An 18,325-nucleotide genomic window follows, 5' to 3' on the forward strand; every position below is an offset into this window, starting at 1 on the left:
TGTTGGAATTCACAAATTTAAAAAGTCTTTGGTAAATCAGAAGAGATATAATTCTCTTCCCACATATTTTGTGCAATTTAAAAGGAAAGTATGTTACTCAGACTTGCACATGGGAACTTCAAAAAGATGATACTGCTTTGCATTTTTTATTTGCAGATCTCAGTTCCTTACAAAGGTGAGTATCACTAATATAACACCATTTTACAGATGGTATAGGCACAGAGAGCTTATATGATTTTCCCAAGTTCACACAGCAAGTAGCAGAGCTGGAGACAGAAAACAGGTCTTCTAATTCCTCCTCCACTGCCCTGCTGCCTGATGAGGCAGATAAAACTCACTGCTTGAATGTTACTTAGAAAAGACCTTAAAAAACAAAGTGCTATCTGTCTGTGTAGACACGAAGGGTATATCTACACCATAATAAAAACCCTGGCACCAATTCTCAGGATCTGGATCAGCTGACTCAAACTTGCACTGGGGGCTATAAAAGTGAAGGGTAGACATTTGAGCTTGGACTTGAGCCCAGGCTCTGAGATCCAACCCCCCTTGCAGAGTCTCCGAGTCCTGGCTCCAGCTCGAGTACAAAGATCTAAACTGCAATTTTATAGCCCAAGTACCAAAGGCCTGCAATCTCAAGTCAGCTGACCTGGACCAGTCACACCTATGTCATGCCATGGGTCTTTTATTGAGTATAGACATACACTAAGCTTCCAGGGCAATATGGGCAGCGAGAGGGTTATGCCCAGCAAGCAGCAGCTTGTATCCATATGTCATTGTAAATAAAAGAAAGGATAGAGATGACAGTGACAAACAGATATTCTTTCTTGATCAGACCTCTCAATCACACATATCCAGCCCTCTTTTTTGTTGCATATGGAGGTACCCAGCCTCACCATTTCAAAAGGTTGAAAAGCATGTGTTCGATCTGAACAGGGATCAAGTAATCTGATTGCAAAGGAAGTGCAATCAGACAAGAAGCAGAGGATGGTGCTCCTGCACTTGGAAGGCAAGAAGAGTTTTCCCTTATAAAAGGATTTGTCACCCTGAATTATGCCAGCAGCTATTAGACGTTTCAAATGCATTCCGAATCTGAGAAGAGTAAACTGCTGCAAAGTTGTGTGTCTGCTTCTCAGAGGCAAAAAAGGCAAAGCATCAGTTTCAGATTTCATTGACTGCTTGAAAAATTTATCCAGGGCCTTTGTCTGTGTCTAAAAGAAAGGCTGATTTAGCTGCTGTTGTTGCCTGCAGCTCCTGCCTTAAACTGAGGCAAGTCAGTGGCAGCTAGTTATGGTGGGGAGCTCAGCTAAGCTAAAGCCATGGAGGAAGTCTAATGATCTGATTCTACAGAGACCAGTTTGAGAAGGATGAGAATTGGGAAGATGCTAGAGGAAGGGACTCTCTTGTGACAACGGCCAACCAACAATTCATTGGATATTTCAAGCATTGTGCAAGTTGTGCAGGTCGTATCAAGGGAACAAATCTTTTTGTCCCTGGAGTATGTCAGAAGGTAGCCATGGTTTCAGCCAAGACAGTGGTTATTTTTGCAGAATTGTCTGTAACATACCACACCTAAGGCCAAAAGCATGATTTGTGTAATAGGCAGATACAGGGTCCATGGTTAATAACTAGACCAAAACTGACAGATGTGACAGCTGGGATTAAGGGCTTTTTGCTCAAGAACAGAAGAAACAACTGGCCCATAAACTTGGGGTTACATAAATTAGCTGGGACCCCTAATTGTACAGACTTATAAAAGCAGGTCAATGTTGTTGTAGCCGTATTGGTCCCACTATATTAGAGAGACAAGATGGAGGAGATAACATTTGTTATTGGACCAACTTCTGTTGGTTAGAGGCGAGTTTTTGAACGTACACAGAACTCTTCTTGTCTGTCTCACCAACAGAAGTTGGTCCAATAAAAGATATTACCTCACCCACCTTGTATCTCTAAAGCAGGGCAGCCACATGTGAGTGTCTGGTTTGCTGTTTAGAGTTTAGGGTTGAAACCCATGCTGAGAGGGCGTTTAGAGGTTCTGCATAATTATGTAGGTGGAAAGAATCCAAGGATTAAGCTGAGAAGTACAGAATAGCTGAGTGTATAATGGAGAGGCATGTTGAGTGGTGCAGCTAATGCTTTATGAGCAACACCATACATAGGAGGCAATATTTCCCATGGAGAGTACTCTGCTTCTAGTAATTGGGTAGTGGTACAGTTACTCTAGAAGAGGTGCATGAACCTTGGGTGATAGACTGCCTTCTGTTTACTTCTATCTGATGGGTCAGACTCTCTTGATTTGGGAAGTGACTAATAGAGCTGAAAAGTTGGAATGCAGTCCTACCGTCAGGTGTAAACTCAGTGTGTTGTTTGCTTCTCTGTTGGAAAGAACAGGGGACCATTCTAATGAAGCAAAACAACCCTGTCATTTCCGGAAGGGAGACCACTACAATTTTGCAAGGCAAAAATCTATGCTTTGTGGAGTCAGGTGGTGGACAAGCAGTTAAAATAATTGCAAGGGAAGAGAATCATCTACAGTGCTATTCAGTAAGCAGGGGCGACTCTAGGCATTTCTCCACCCCAAGCACGACAGGCAGGCTGCGTTTGGCGGCTTGCCTGTGGGAGGTCTAGAAGCTGTGGGACCAGCGGACCTCCCGCAGGCAAGCCACCAAAGGCACCCTACCTGCTGCCCCCCCGGAGCCGGCAGAGCGCCCCCCACGGCTTACCGCCCCAAGCACGCGCTTGGCGTGCTGGGGCCTGGAGCTGCCCCTGTCAGTAAGGGAAAGTAATGATATGTGCAGCTATGGTGTGGGTGCATGTGGTGGAGGGTGACAGATTTAGATTAAATAGGAACTATCACAGTCAGCTCCTGCACACTCAAAATCCAGACCATAAATAAAAGAATTTCATGTTTTCCTTGAAGATTTTCTTCCCCAAGTATAGAGGTAGCACATTCTGAGGTTGTCCCCTCTCGCTATGGTTTTTAGAAGGCACCTACCACTTTCGCATCTAACCCAGAAGGCAGAGGAGAGTTGATACTACAGAACGAGAGAGCAGTATTAGATTCACTTTTCTCTAGGTTTCAGTACTGTTCATGGTGGGGAGAGAGGAAAATGGTTTATGCAAAGGCAGTGGACAGTTTAAACCCAATCTGATTAGATAGCTTTCTTCCCTCCTTCACTTCTGTTTGTTTTAGAGCAGAGAAAAGATAAATGAAAGTTATATAGCTTGTTAATTCCTACTTAAAACATAGTACTTACAACTAAATAGTGTATGTGCAAAACCCTGTGGAGTTGCAGAAATCTGAAAAGTTGCACTACATATACACTATTACAAGCCAATTCTATTGCAACGTTGTCTTAAAGTTTGTAAGTAGATCATTTAAAACAAATATCTTACTACTGTAATATAAGTAGAAAGCCAGGAAAATTAAAATCTATCATTAAAAAAAAATCTTCCAGAAACAGGAACTGGAAGTCTTGTTCTAAAAATCTTACAGATGAATTCTGCTCCAATTTAAACTTGTGAAGACCTATGGTCAGTAGAGTTATCTCAGACCTACACTGGCACAAATAAGCAGAATTTAGAACTTGTACTGTCAGAAAATCTGGAAATACTCATTTAAACTACCAACACCCCACACTGAATTTAGGAGTAGTTGGACTTTCAAACTGCATCCTGAGTATTGACTTAAACTGTGTGAATTTTCCAACACTTAACATTTTATTCTTCCCACTAGAGTAAGGAAGGAAAAGTTTAGCTCCATTTTGATTAGACTCTTCCAATCTCTCAGTGTAACTCTCTCAATTTTTTCCTCCTATCTAAGCTGCAGAACCACCAAATAGCACGGAATGTAGGTTTCAGCACTAAACTCACCAGCAAACTAGATACTCTCTAAATAGAACTTGGCAGCAATTAGTCCCTAGGCAAATGCTATAAGGAATATGCATCCATGCATTGCTATGTAGACTTAGCTTAATGCTCTGCAGCACCTCAGTGAAACCCTTTTGCGTCACAAGGGCTATGACTATTAATCCCCTCAAGGACTAGCAGTGAAACAGGACCCAGTTCTGAGGCCCCAAGATCCTAATCCTCAAGTTAGGCAGAGAACAAAACTATTTGCAACCAGACTTCAGTCGCTGTAATTATACAGTACAGGGGAAGGCCTGCAAGGAATCGAAACGAAGTAATACAGACAGGGCTCCCTTGGATACAGTACAATGTGGGCAACAGTCCAGCCATTTTATTATATAAGCCAAGATGTTTATCAGAGGACTGAGCATTACTTAGATGGCATTTTCACTAATAAGGAGAAAGACACTTGCACAGTTGATAAATTTAAGAGCCTAGGTTTGAAGGTTAAATGTGTGTGTGTGTATGATGGTATTTTTTGAAGGGTTGAGGGAATATGAAAGTTTGTGACACAGAGTAATACATAGGCCATATCCTTCACAAGAGGAAGAGGATTTGGAATTAATAGTCTTGTCTGAGCGAGCAAGCAAGCAAACGCACACACACAGGAGTATACATTTATCCTTTAATAAAAAGTTGTTATACTAAAAGCTCATCATGATTATTCCTAATGAACCATAATGATCTTATATTGATGAAGCACCGGTCATTCCTGAAGACTCCAATGAGCATCACAAGAACTAGTTTATATCTAAACATACATTCACACAAAACAGCCTGTGCACATCTCCAAGAATCATTTAATGGTCCACTGCAATGCAACCAGCTCTAGGTGGGAAGAAGAAGGCAGATAGGGAGAAAACTGGTGCACAGTCCCCACTACAACAGAGGGGAATTTTGACCTAGGACACCAACCAAGACATAGTTTCTTCTTTAAGATTTCCCTGTTTTGAAGAGATAAGCCATCATTGACTGACAAGTCTAAAAAAAAAGTATCAGAAAAATTCAATCATAACACACACCACCTGTTATTTGTGTATATACCAGCAGATTGCAAGTGTTAACAAAATAATCTGAACTCCAGATATGTCCCTTATTGCCTTAGAATGTTATTTATATGCAGATTTATTTTTGCATAATGCAACAGCAAAAAATGGATACAAAGATGTGTGCTGTATCCATTTATTAAAAATTTTCAGTCAGGAAAAAATTCAGCATGGAGAAATAAACAGGAGCAAGTGGGCACTGGAAAGAGCAGTGAAAGAACAATTTTTCTTTTTCTTTTTTTAACACATACGAGATGAGGATTCACATTTTAAAATGGTCTTTGCCAAATTCATCTTTCATAACATCACTGAAATTACTGCCGGGGATCATGACTATTAAGGAGAGGACCATTATACTCTAGGTGGGAAGCCAGAGAGAGAGAGAGAGAGAGAGAGATGGGCTCCTTCCATGGAATAGCCACGGCCAACCTTACGGAGGGATATGCAAGAACAAAAAAGCATCAGCATTGCCAGTAAAGATAAACAGGAACATACAGTGCTGTACACTTGGAAAGGTGATAAGACCCAAAATGAAAGCCCCTGACACATGAAACATAATACAGGCAACATAAATCCTATTAAAAGGCCTAGGATTTGTGAATGCTCAGAAACTAGCAGTACCAAGCCCTGAAGAAGGCTTCAGCATGTTAACAGATTAGCCTTACATACTGACAAGTGTCATGCAGGTAAACCTCTTGGCAGCAGAGATTATCTATAGCTATGTGGCAGGAATCTGTGGACTTCCTGCAGAACTGTTAAAAAGTGTTGGATCAGCTATTCTTTTGTGGCTGTAGATCCTGTTCAATATTACAGGGGGAGAACAGAGTCAATCCTGTCCGACTGGCAAAAAAGGCATTATTTTACTGCTCTGGAAATGTAAAGACAGCAAACAAGAGCATGGCACTACTCTATCTGTCCCAGAGAACGTTTTTTGCTTTGGTTTTGTTGGCCCAGTTTGTTGATATCTTAAGGACCAAGAGAAGACCACAGCAAACTGTCTTCACTCCCAGCCATACCATGACAGAGCAAATCTTCACAACTCTTCATCAGCTTCACTGTTAAAAATCTGTGCCTTGTTTCTAATTTCAATTTGTCTGGCTTCAGCTTCCAGCCATTCTTCTTCTTATGCCTTTCTCTGCTAGATTAGAGGCCTTTAGTAAGCAGTATTTTCTCCTAGGGTGGTACATATTCACTGCAATCAAGTCACATCTTAATCTTTGTTTTAGGAAGCTGAACATATTTCTTTCTTTTGGTCTTTCACTATAAGGCGTTATCTCTAGTTCTCAAATACTTTGTGGCTCTTTTCTGTGCCCTCTTCAATTTTTCAACATCTTTTTCAAAATATGAACACCAGACTGGCATGCAGTATTCTAGTACTGGGCTTACCAACACTGTACACAGAAATAAATTCATCTCCCTACTCCTACTGACCGCCCCCCATTCACACATCTCAGGATCACATTAGCCCTTTTTGCCACAGCATCGCACTGGGAGCTCATGTTCAGTTGCTTGTTCACTATGACCCCTAACTCCTTTTCAGAGTCACTGCTTTCCAGGATGCAGTCTCCCATTCTGTTGGTGTGGTCTGCAGCCTTTGGGACTAGACGTGTAACTTTGCATTTGGCTATATTAAAATGCATTTTGTTTGAATGGGCCCAGCCTACCAAGCAACCCAGAGACCTCTGTACAAATACCCTGTCCTCATCATTATTTACCACTCCACCAATCTTTGTGTCATCCACAGCTTTTATCACCAGTGAATTTATATCTGCTTCAGGATTATTGATGAAAAAGTTGAATATCATCAGGCATAGTAAAGATCCCTGTGGAATCCCACTAGAAACACACCCATTCACTGATGATTCCAATTCACAACTACTTTGAGACATGTCAGTTAGCCAGGCCCTAAGCCACTTAATATGCATTTTATTGCTGTTATACAGTGCTAATGTTTAAACCAGCATGTTGGGCTGTAAACCTCTACCCCAATATAACGCGACTCGATATAACACAGGTTTGCATATAGTGCGGTAACCCCAGGGCTCTGGCAGCGAGGCTTGGGAGGTGATTTAAAGGGCCTGGGGCTCCGGCAGCTGCGGGGAGCCCAGGGCCCTTTAAATCACTGCTGGAGCCCTGACACCGCTACCCTGGGTCTCCGGCAGTGGGGCTCGGGTGGAGATTTAAAGGGCCCAGGGCTCCCCACGGCCGGAACTTTGGGCTCTTTAAATCACCACTGGAGCCCTGCCACCGCTAGCCCAATATAATGGGGTTTCACCAATAACGCAGTAGGGATTTTTGGCTCCTGAGGACCGCGTTATATCGGGGTGGAGATGTACTAAGTCAAATGCCATACACAAGTCAAGATATATTACATGTATGTAGTTATCTTTATCAACCAAGCCTGTAATCTCATCAAAGAATGAAATCATGTTTGGTTGTCCATAAAACCATAAAGCAAAATAGGAAAGGATCTATTGACAACTCAGGTTCTTCTTATTTGGTATTTGGAAAGGTTCAGATTGTACAAGTATTCCAGGAGACTTGGCTTTTAGTCCTGGATCTGCCACACAGTTGCTGTGTTATATTGTTCAGACTCACACCCTCCCTGTGCCTTGACTTTCCTGTCTTTTAAAATGGGACCATTCCTTTCCTATCATGATTTCATGAATCTGAGTTTTTTAAAATGCTATGAGAACTTAGACTGGAAGGAGCATAAGGTGTTATTCTGCAATACAATAGCAAGAGCACTGCTCTGAGAATTATCTGTCAGCAGATGGAGAGTTCAGAGAGATTTTCTCACTTAACTTGGCATCCAGCCTCACTCCATTTTCATAAAAGATACAGATTGATAGATGATCTAAAAGTGGCATCACAGACCGTATTAAATCAGATGAAAATGTCTTAATTTCAGACAGAGAAGAACAAATTGTTAATTCTACCATGCTGTTTTTGAAGATCTGGGAATAGAAATATAAGTCCTGCAAGGCAAAAATGTCCAGCTATGCAGAAATTAATCAGAAGATATGGCAACACATTATACACAGCTCTTCATTCTAACACTAATTTAGCTAATGGGGCTATGGCCTCAGCTTGTGTAATTTGACACAGCACTCCTAAAGTTATTGGAGATGGAGAGATTTATATCAGCTGAGTATCTGTCCCTGAAATTTTACTAAGAGTTCAGAGATAGACAACTGAAAGGAAAACTACAATTTTAATATGCACTCTTTATTTTTTAAAACATATCTTTGGTTCCCAAGGAGTTCCAGAATGACTAAATTTATCACAGCACATATTCGAGCTGGCTGGAAAATGGAGTTTCTGTCCCATGAAAAATATTCTGAAATTTTCTTTCATCCTGATTCAGGACGAAAAGTCAAAATCTTGAAGTCTTTTGCAGAATGAACTATTCAGTAACAGTTCATTCCTGACATATCAAAACACTAGTTTCAACATTACTGAAATTAAATCATTTTGACCTTTTCTAAACCAGAACAGGAAGTCCAGTAGTGGCCATTTTGATTTCAATTTGCAGTGCATCGGTGAGTCAGGAAAAGGGCAAGAGCAGGCTAGTTGAGTAGTGGGGGGGCACTGTCTGTCATACAAACACAGATAAATAAAAATGTATTGTCCCTAGGATGGGAGATGAGGGGTAGAAGGAAGGGACTCCTTACTGGTCAAGGAGGTGCTCCAACATCTGAGAGCATGTCTTGGTGGCTGGTTGCCACCCCGGCGAAGGGTGGTTCCTTATCCCCAGAGCAGGCAGTCCAAGATCAGTACCCTGGTATGCCATCTCTGGAGGAGACACCCAGAGGTGTTGGGGACTACACCAAGGGCCCTATCCTGGAGGCAACAGTTACCTATTGCCCAATGCAACAGTGGCTTCGTTTCCCAGACCCCACTCTCTGACATCCCCAGGTGCATTCCCCAACACCTAACCTTGGTCTTGTCCTTGCAGAGCGGGACCAAGCATGTCTGCACCTGCAAACCACGAGGGAGCAGGCTACCAAGCGGCTCTCTCCTCTGTGGGATGGCAGAGGGAGGAGCTGTGTAGGCTTGCAGTGGGGTGCTGTGGGAATGGGCAACAAAAGACGGGTGTAAGCACAAATGTGCCTCCACACCTGATACATGGAGCAGCATAAGGCATTCCTCAAGTGGAGGGCGAAGGCTACACAGCCATTGCTCAGCCAGGTTGTAGCCTCAGCCACCAGCCTGCTGCTCATATGGAAGTAGAGGAGGAGGAGGAAGCTTAAGGGAGTTTACTCCTTAGCTTTAGTCCCTTAAATATTCTTGATTTATTGGACCCAAAATAAACAAAAGTTGTTAAAAGTTATTGTTAATATTTGTATTCAAAAGGCAGTGACCAATAGCTAATCCCAGAGATCCAAGATTAGGGCTAATCTACACTACAAAGACTTTGCTAGCATAGCTATACTGACAAAGGCTACTAATGGGGACACCACTTACACAGGTTAAACCACCTCCTCAAATGGCATAACCTGTGCTGGTAAAAGGAAAATTTTGCCTGTATAAAATGTGTCTACATGGAGGCTTTTGCCAGCCTGACTACATCAATGAGGAAAGTGATGTTTTTCACATGCCTGACATAGCTATGCCAGCACAACTTTAAACCAAAACAAAGGAATAACACTAACACCAGGTCTACACAACAAGGTAACTCATCATCACTGCAAAATACCCAATGGTATATTCTCCAAACAGCAGGCAACAGGGTCACTACTAAAAAAAACAAACCCACAATAAACCAAACAAGCAATGAAAACAACAACAAAAAAGCTGTGCCATGATGCAACAGTATCCCCTTTCCTAAACAATATTTTCCAGAATTGTTACATTTAAAAAGAGTCAAAGAACACCTGGCTCCTGTTGGACCTTCCTTGAAATCATATTTACATTCATAGGATGAATCCTTCAGCAAAGCACTGGGGACTACAAAATTTTGAGGCCCATGTCAGACAAGCATAGGATTTATGCCAGGCATTTAACCCCTGTGTTTGGTTGTGACGCCTTAATACTAGCTTGTGGGTTGGCATAGCCAGACATTTGGTGCAATTTCCACTTCATTGACATGCATACCACAGACTGTTTTAACCACTTCTGACAACATCTATAAAAAACACAGAATGTTATGGGTGATCTGATATAAGGATATTAACACAGAGATCTATTAAGTTAGGAAGGTGCCAATGCTCAAACAGTAGCAGATAACACAAGCCATAGCTGGCTTCCATAGCCAGGGCTGCCCAGAGGATTCAGGGAGCCTGCAGGGCCGGATCTTCAGCAGCAATTCAGCAGTGAGTCCCTCTCGGAGGGAAGGACCCACCACCGAATTGCCGCCGAAGAATGAAGCAACGGCGGTAGAGCAGCGTAAGTGCAGCCGATCGTGGCTTTTTTTTTTTTTCTGCTGCTTGTACTCACTGGGCGGCACTCCAAGGCTTTGGCAGCACTTCAGCAGTGGGTCCTTCACTCGCTCCAAGTTTTCCGCTGCACTGAAGAACCCGTCATCGGAGACCCAGAGAGAGTGAAGGGCCCGCCGCCAAAGTGCCGCCAAAAACCCAGAGAGGCTTGCGGGGCCTCTGCAGGGCCCCTGCAGGGCCCGGGACCAGGGGAAAATTTCCCCACTTTCCCCCCCCTCTGGGCGGCCCTGTCCATAGGCTGACCAAAATAATACACACCTACTTGTGTATGGTAGGGTGTTTCTGCTATCTCTTCAGAATCATGTGTATCTATTTTAAAAATACATTCCTGTAGTGACTACAAAGGTCAAATTAGTCCTTGCAACATCAGTTATAAGTTTTGAGACGCAAACTGGCTACTGAGCTGCTTTTTTCAGTGTGTGGTAGTTGGAGAAGTTGGGTGGCTGGCCTAAAATACCTTTATTTCCTCTTAAGCAACAACCGCTTTGGTGGATCCATCAGCATAAATGCACTGGCCTTGAGGGACAGGGTATCTGCATTGACTGTAGCAAGGGGTCACATCAGCTGTTTGGATTGATGACAGACTTTGGTCCTCAAATCCTGCGAGGTAATGTGCTTTCCTAAAACCTGCAGTGCTATTTTCAGGGTAGAATTTAGCCTTCAGAGTGTATTCATGTATGTCAGTCAATCAACCATACGATGCAATTAGCAATCTGTAGAACTGTATTTCCCTACTCAGCATGACAGTTTTTCCTACTAAAATTGTAGTGTCAACTGAATGTCACCTCTTACCCTACAGCTCCAGAAAAGAAGTTGGAAAGATATACAAGGGGGTTGGGGCTGGGTGCGGGGAGGTGGGAGGGAAGAGGCATTTGGTGGAAGAAGTACTTATCTGAAGCATCCTTCCACCCTAGGAAACAAATACCCAAACTTCTCTGTAATTGAGAGGAAAGAATTGAACCAGAATGTCCTGACGTGCAGCACTATGCACAATTATGCAAGAGACTCAAGGAGAAAAAGAGTGTTAGAATTTTCAATTAAAAATCAACAGTTAATGAAGTGAAATAATTAGAAAGTAAACATTATTCTATCTAATTATAAGGAGGAAAAAAACAAACTTACTGCAATGTTTGTGCTTGTCAGAACCCTCATCTGAAAACAAAACAAAAACAGAAAAAGATAATCAGTGGCTGGCAATGGAATTAAAAATATGAGCACAGTCAGTTCAACAATCACCACAGACAGAGAGTTAGTCACTGTGCTTTTTCTAGGATCTGGAACCAAATGGAATAACCAACCATGTCTCATAGACCAGAAGGGACCATCATGATCATCTAGTCTGGCATCCTGCACGTGTCAGGCCATAGAACTTCACCCACCTACTCCTATAATAGGCCCATACCCCCTGTCGGAGTTACTAAAGTCCTGCCAGTGACTTAGAGCAACAAAGAGAGAGCTGCAGTATCCGTAAAATGGGAATCAATAACTGCCATCTATCTGCAATTTCAGATCCTTGAGGGAAAGGGAGAAGTGCAATATGTCCATTTTTATAATGGCATTCATCTCAAGTCCTGTCCTGATGCAAGGCTCCTTACTCCCAAGAAGATCAGTTAGTTTCTTTGTTTATACTTGCAAGAGTGAGAATCCTGGACCAACCTTTTCTTTGCTGCATCCCCAAAGGCAGTCAGCCACCTCCTCCTACCAGGATCTCACCATCATCCTTTTGCCACTGGTTCCTCTCAGATGTGCCCAAAACCCTCTGCTGGCAGCTTCAATCATACATAGAAAATCTAGGATCAAATTCTGCCTTTGGAGATGCAAGTAGGGAACACTCATTGGCTGCAGTGGGAGACTGAGCAGGAAGCTGCCTTTTCAAGTCTTCCCTAAAACAAACTCTACATGCTGTGTAGAGTTAACAATCCACTGACTTCCTGAGATTTGGCTTTATTGACAAAGACATTAAAAACAGATTTCACCTCCAGGATTCTGCCCAGGCCTGGCTGCTCCTACCGCTCTTCATGAGACCACACCCTAGATCCTCCCTCTCTAGAAAGCCCCTCCTTATACCTGATGGGATGAGTCATGAGATATTGGCCTTAAATTTAACCCCTTCCCAGTGGGCTCAACATTTGCTGTCAATCTAGAGTGCTACAGGCAAACGCTGCCAGTCTGCGATAGCCACATACATTTTAGAAAGAAGGTAGAATTTTGCCCTCAAAGAGGAATTTACTGGGTTAGAAAATAATAATTACTTTTCCTTTGTCTCTAATTTAAGCTTTAATAGCTGCAGACATGTGAGAGCATGTGCAGGATTTACATTACAGCACTCAGTCTAGAAAAGCCTCTATGCTGTATTTACATTGGAAGATAATTACATTTGAACAATTTACACAGCACACTTGGATGATGGAAGTGTGTCACTTGATAAGTTAAGTGTTGATGTTGAAAGCTGTCCTAACCCATCCAATCTGAATCAATCATTTGGAGAATTGTGGAATGTAAATAACACATGCAGCTGTCAAAGCAATAATTTGCTGGAAATCATTTATTTTCCACTCTTTTATTAGTGTAGAATGAGGCAAACAGATACGCTGTGGGATGACTAGAATCCTTTTTACTGCTTCTATTTTCATTTATAAAACAATTTTTCTTCCTTGCTATTTCGACCTCCATGGCTTCCAATTATTCTCAATTCCAGCCCTCCCCTCCCTCCGTGTCCCAAAATCTCCACACGAGGAGAACACACTTTTTGAAGGAATTGACCTGGAAGGGCTACAGGGTCCCATACAATTGCTTAGTCAAATTTGACTCCTGAAAGCTACTTTGTGTAAGGTTAGTGGTGCCAGGAGAATACTAAATCAAACTATATGTTGCTTGTGCACACCAGTGTATTGACTCTGATGGAGGCATGTTGGATTTACACCAGTATAGAGTGCAGAATTTGTCCTTAAGTCTATTATACCAGAATGTTTCCGCTTAGATGGGCACCCAAAAGTGGCATGATAAAGATCCAGAAATTCACTACTCACATCAGACCAGGCATTGTCCATGGATTCATGGACATGGCTGCCACTGACTGGAGTGGGAAATATGTGCATCCAAAACCCAGCACCCATTTAAATATCTAATCAAGTACAATCAGAACCTTAAAATAAATAAAACCTGAGTCTATTCATGAAAGGGAGTGCTCGTGAACTGACAACCCAGGAGACAAATGGCCTCTATATGCACACTGCAAGACCCATAAGTTTAGTTGCAAGGCAAGCTTCCTCATATCATATGACCCTGCCAATATGCTGAAGAGCTGACCTGGAGGAAATACCACTAAAGATGAGACAGGAGGGTCTGTTCCTTTTGAATCTTGGTCTCTGGACCAAGACTGCTGAAAAAGGTGCTAACACTGTTGTCGGCTTTGATATAGGCTCTTCTGCTGGTAACTGGAATCAGACCAACTGATTTCACAGCTAAAGAGACAAATTCTGCTCTCACTTGGGTTCTGTCTACATTGCAATTGGAAGTATGATTTCAGCACACACAGACATACCGGGGCTAGCTTTGATCTAGCTAGTGTGCATACTGATAGCATGCGGTGAAGCCATGGCAGCATGAGCTCCAATGCAACCTAGTCATGTGAGTAAGTACTCAGGGTCTCAAGTGGGCTTGTACAGTCTATGCTGAAGCCCCTGCTGTTGTGGTTTCACAGCTATTGGTTCTCTCACTAGCTACATTAAAGCTATCATGTGTATGTGTACCTGTGCTGCAATTACATCTTCGACAGCAGGGTAGACATATACTGGTTCTGGTGTAAAATCAGAGCTATTCCAATGAAGCCAATGGTATTAAACCTGTTTAAATTCACGGTAAGTGAAATCAGAGTGTGACCCACTTTGTAATGCCTTCATCATTTTCCAAACAGCATGCATAGTTATACCAGCATGACTCAAAATCTCCATGCACAGCTTCAAAGAGCAAGATGTAAAATCATTTAAACTCTGGAAACAAAATAGAGACACTGATGTCAAAGTGACGTCAATGGAAACTTGGAGGAGGCAGCAGCACAGAACTTTCTAAATAGCACAGGGAAAAATTTATTTTTTATTGCTGTGCTGCCTGGAATTCTTTTTCCTTGGTGTGAGAGAGGGATAATGTTCCTGAAGACAGAGGCCTGGGTTTTCACATAAATTATTTCAGTAGTTACCAAATGCCTCAGTTTTGCTTTGGCATTTAATTACCCACATGAATCTTTGGTTGCCTAGTTTACTCCTTCCATGAGCATTATGTCCTAATTAGTTGAAATACCTGGATTATGCTATTGCTGCTTTAAAACCTAACTGCATTTTTACAATATTGTAATAGACAAGCTGCATTCTGATCACAGAAGTGACAGTCTGCACAGATGTGTGATTTATGTCCACTGCATTTTATAGCCTGGCTAGAGTATATTTCTTTAACCATTCATAGAGTATCTTAGACTCCTTAACAAATGTTGCTTTAATAATATTTGGAATCTGAACTGCTATTAAGCTGGTTATTGGAGAGTGCTAAGCGAGCACACTGTTCTAACACTTCAAGATTCATAGGCCTTTTACATCAGAAATTCCTCAAAAGGTGGAAATTCCCCCCTGACACAATGCCATTAACTTGAGAGGAGCTGTGTCTTTTTACATCAAGGCTGAATTTGGCCCCAAGACTTTAAAATGTCAAATACTGTACATCTGGGAGAATTTCATAATCGACCCTGTGTTACCTGTGCTGGGGGGTGAGGAGGTGATGCAACTGCATCAGGTGCCCTCAGACATCGCAGAAGTGGGCTCCCCATTGCCCTGAAGAGAGGACTGCTTATACCAATGCACAAACACAGAATGCCTGCATAAAGGGGTAAGGAGGGGCTGCAGCTGTTCTTGCAACCCACAGCCTAGAGAAGTGGCTTTGAAGCAGCTGTGACGCAGGCCTGTGGTCTGTGAGCAGGTCCCAGTGGAGTTCTGAACAAAGCCCATTTATCTGAGTTTCAGCATGTGAGTTCACCTCCGATGAGTGACTCTTCAAACATGCAGTCAAGAGGTTACTTCCATGAACGCATTTAGACATCAGTATAAGTTAAATTGCTCAGTGACAGAAATATTCTGTGACAGCTACATTTTTTCTGTTTTAGTACACAACAGAGGCATAATTTCATGATGATAATAGAAAAAGTGCTAAGAAGTAAAGCCAGTCCGTGGCAGATATGGTATCATAGAACTAGCTGGTGCTTGAGTGAATTTTTGGAGGACTCGAGGACCCAGCTAGTCCAATATCCAGTCTCAAAAAAATTACAATAAAAATAAATTCCCCCCTGCCCCTCAGAACAGTCACAATGAGTTTTTAGAAAAAGCTGGACAGTTCCTGAGGGACCACCTTTTGAAATTTTAAGTGTCTGCACTTTCAGACAACTGTTGCAAGCTTGAAAGAGGGCAAGATTCACTAAAAATAAATCCAGTGACTATTACCCTTAGTACTTAACATTGTAGCAAAATTAACCTTGTTAAAAAGACATGTAGCTTTTACATATAAGCTTTTACATATAAGGGTGCACTTCTGTTTCATATTTCTTCAGTTCATAATATACTAACCAATGGGCTAAAGAAAAATCTAGCATGAATCAGAATTACCTGACTGTTAAAAATGGTTAACGTTCCTTTCTGAGATGCTGTTACCATGAAATCCAATTGTGGCACCTTTGCTATACACTTAATCACATCTCGTCTCTTGACACCTGCCAGTGAAATAACATTTTTTCATCTCACAAGTATAAACAGCTAAGGAGACTAGGCAAAATACATAACTAAGAACAAGGTTATAGGAGCACTTCCCTCACTCCCAAATGTACAGGGACTGAGTTCAGAGATATAATAGATGAGCATGCAGGCTATTCTATACTGGCTTTAAATAATCATACCGAATTTTCAAATATTAAAATCTTGAGGATGGGGGTGGTCCCATACAGCAAGCTGCAGAGGAATGTGGAGATGGGTGGGGTGAGCAGAAAGGGTTTCTTAAGAGGTAGTTTGGGTCAGGTGATCTAGTCATTTAAAAAGAAGAAAAGAGAAAGAATTTAAGAAAGTGGGTGAATAGGCAAGGCCTGGGTGCTCAATGTATTGGGTGAGAAATCATCAGGTATAAACAGGATAGGGCCTCAGATTAAAAAAGGGGGTATATTATAAACATAGTAGAACAAGAAGTGTGCATAATCCACAGACATGTGACCTCACAATTTTATCCTAAAAAAATGTGTGCACTAAAGTAGATTTTAGAATGAATATTAAAAGATGGAACCTGCTTTTGTAATCTGCTGTCTTCGGGACACCAGGAAAACCATGTTTTCTTCATCTAGCTGGGCAGTGAGGGCATCGCCTTCTACTATAAAATAGCCAAAGATCTGAGGAAAACCCATAAGAAAAAAATTCTAAAAACCATGAATATATGCATAAAGATAAACATTCAACTGACTCTGCTCTGTATTATTTAACATCTTTTCTTTAAATAATCACCTATCTATACAATTTTATATATCACCTACTGTTATTCTGCTTCCCCTGACCACTGTCTACTTGTTTGTTCTTAGATTCTGTGCTCTTCTGAAGTGTTAGCAAAACACAGAGCACTTAGTGGGTGCTACTGCAAATAATAATTCTATTAAAATGCAAAAAAAACTATTAGTGCAGTACTCTAGTTGATATTTTACATTCAAAAGTCTTAAATTCTTAACATTTTCACACTTCCGCACTTCCTGGTACAGGATACGATTGGAAGAAATACTGAAACAATAGAAATATATTACTTAGTAGCCTCATGAGAAAAGCTGAACAGTTGAACTTCTGTTTTGTATCATACACCGTTTTGAAGCTTTGAGGTTTTCCCCCATACAACTTTATGTGGAAAACAGAGGCATATGAGGTTCCAAAATGGAAAGCCCTCCATTCTCTGGGTCCAAAAGCAGAGCAGATGTTTCCTCATGAAGTGACTCCCATCTCACTGTGTTGCAAAATTTTTCACTCTTTTCCTCCCCTCTTCATTATGCATGTCACTGGGACCTGGTCAAGAAGACCCAGCTGCCTCTGCTACTCAGCCATCTAATCCCTTCTCTAAATCTGACAGGAGAAAATGGGATTGGAAGTCTTGACTCTACCTTAGCAGCCACATGGGCTCCCAAGATCCAGATAGGTCATATACTCCATCAAAGTCTCTTCATTTACTTTTCTCTCACTAGTTTTAAAAATAGTGTATTAGGATGTAAGTCAAATCTTTGCACATTTGTCTCTCCTAGTCATTTTCTCTTTTATTACATCTATTATCCATCCTGACAGTTCCAATTTATGCCCTTTAGTGCCACGTACAGAACATAGTCTTGCAGGGCAGCTTTAGTGCTCTCTTCTTTCATGGCATTGATGTGACCTCAGTCATTCACACTCTAAATGATACTGCAGTCAACTGTCAATCACAGCCCTTTACATTCTTCCTTCTGACCCCTCTTACTGCTGCTCTGCAGTTGTCTCTCCAGAGTTCCTCTTACCTGTACAGTTTTCTTAAGTGACATTTTGCAGTCACACCCTACTGATTCCTTTTGCAATATCACAGCATCAGCCTCTTCCTTTGGTCTCTGAAGTAAATCAACCTTAACATTGCCAATAATTCTTATATAAACTGATGATGCTAAAATATGGCAAATAGTTGATTCTTGCCCCTTTTAAAAATTGATTAAATCCCTTGATTATTGCTACTACTAGCATACAACCTTTTCAGGAAACATTGAAAGATGTGTTTCCGGCTGAAGAGCTATCATTGAATGTGTCGATTGTTATTTAATATTTACATGGTGGTAGCTCCGAGAGGCCCCAGTCCAGGCTGGGGCCCCTTTTAGGTATGTCTACACTGCAATCCAAGGCCTGATTACAGCAC

General features: G+C 41.8%; 1 protein-coding gene across 1 annotated transcript in view; it reads right to left on the minus strand.

Annotated features, from left to right (window-relative positions):
• Window positions 1-18,325, minus strand: part of WDR64 (WD repeat domain 64) — a 137,690-nt gene that overhangs the window by 108,548 nt on the left and 10,817 nt on the right. Inside the window, exons 3-5 of the mRNA XM_050951595.1 lie at window positions 16,703-16,805; window positions 16,039-16,142; window positions 11,513-11,542 (exon numbers count right to left, since the gene is read on the minus strand). Of these exons, the coding sequence (XP_050807552.1) occupies window positions 11,513-11,542; window positions 16,039-16,142; window positions 16,703-16,805 (237 nt within the window). The remainder of the gene's footprint in view (window positions 1-11,512; window positions 11,543-16,038; window positions 16,143-16,702; window positions 16,806-18,325) is intronic.

This window comes from Gopherus flavomarginatus, chromosome 4 (assembly GCF_025201925.1).
Source record: "Gopherus flavomarginatus isolate rGopFla2 chromosome 4, rGopFla2.mat.asm, whole genome shotgun sequence".
NCBI lineage: Eukaryota > Metazoa > Chordata > Testudines > Testudinidae > Gopherus > Gopherus flavomarginatus.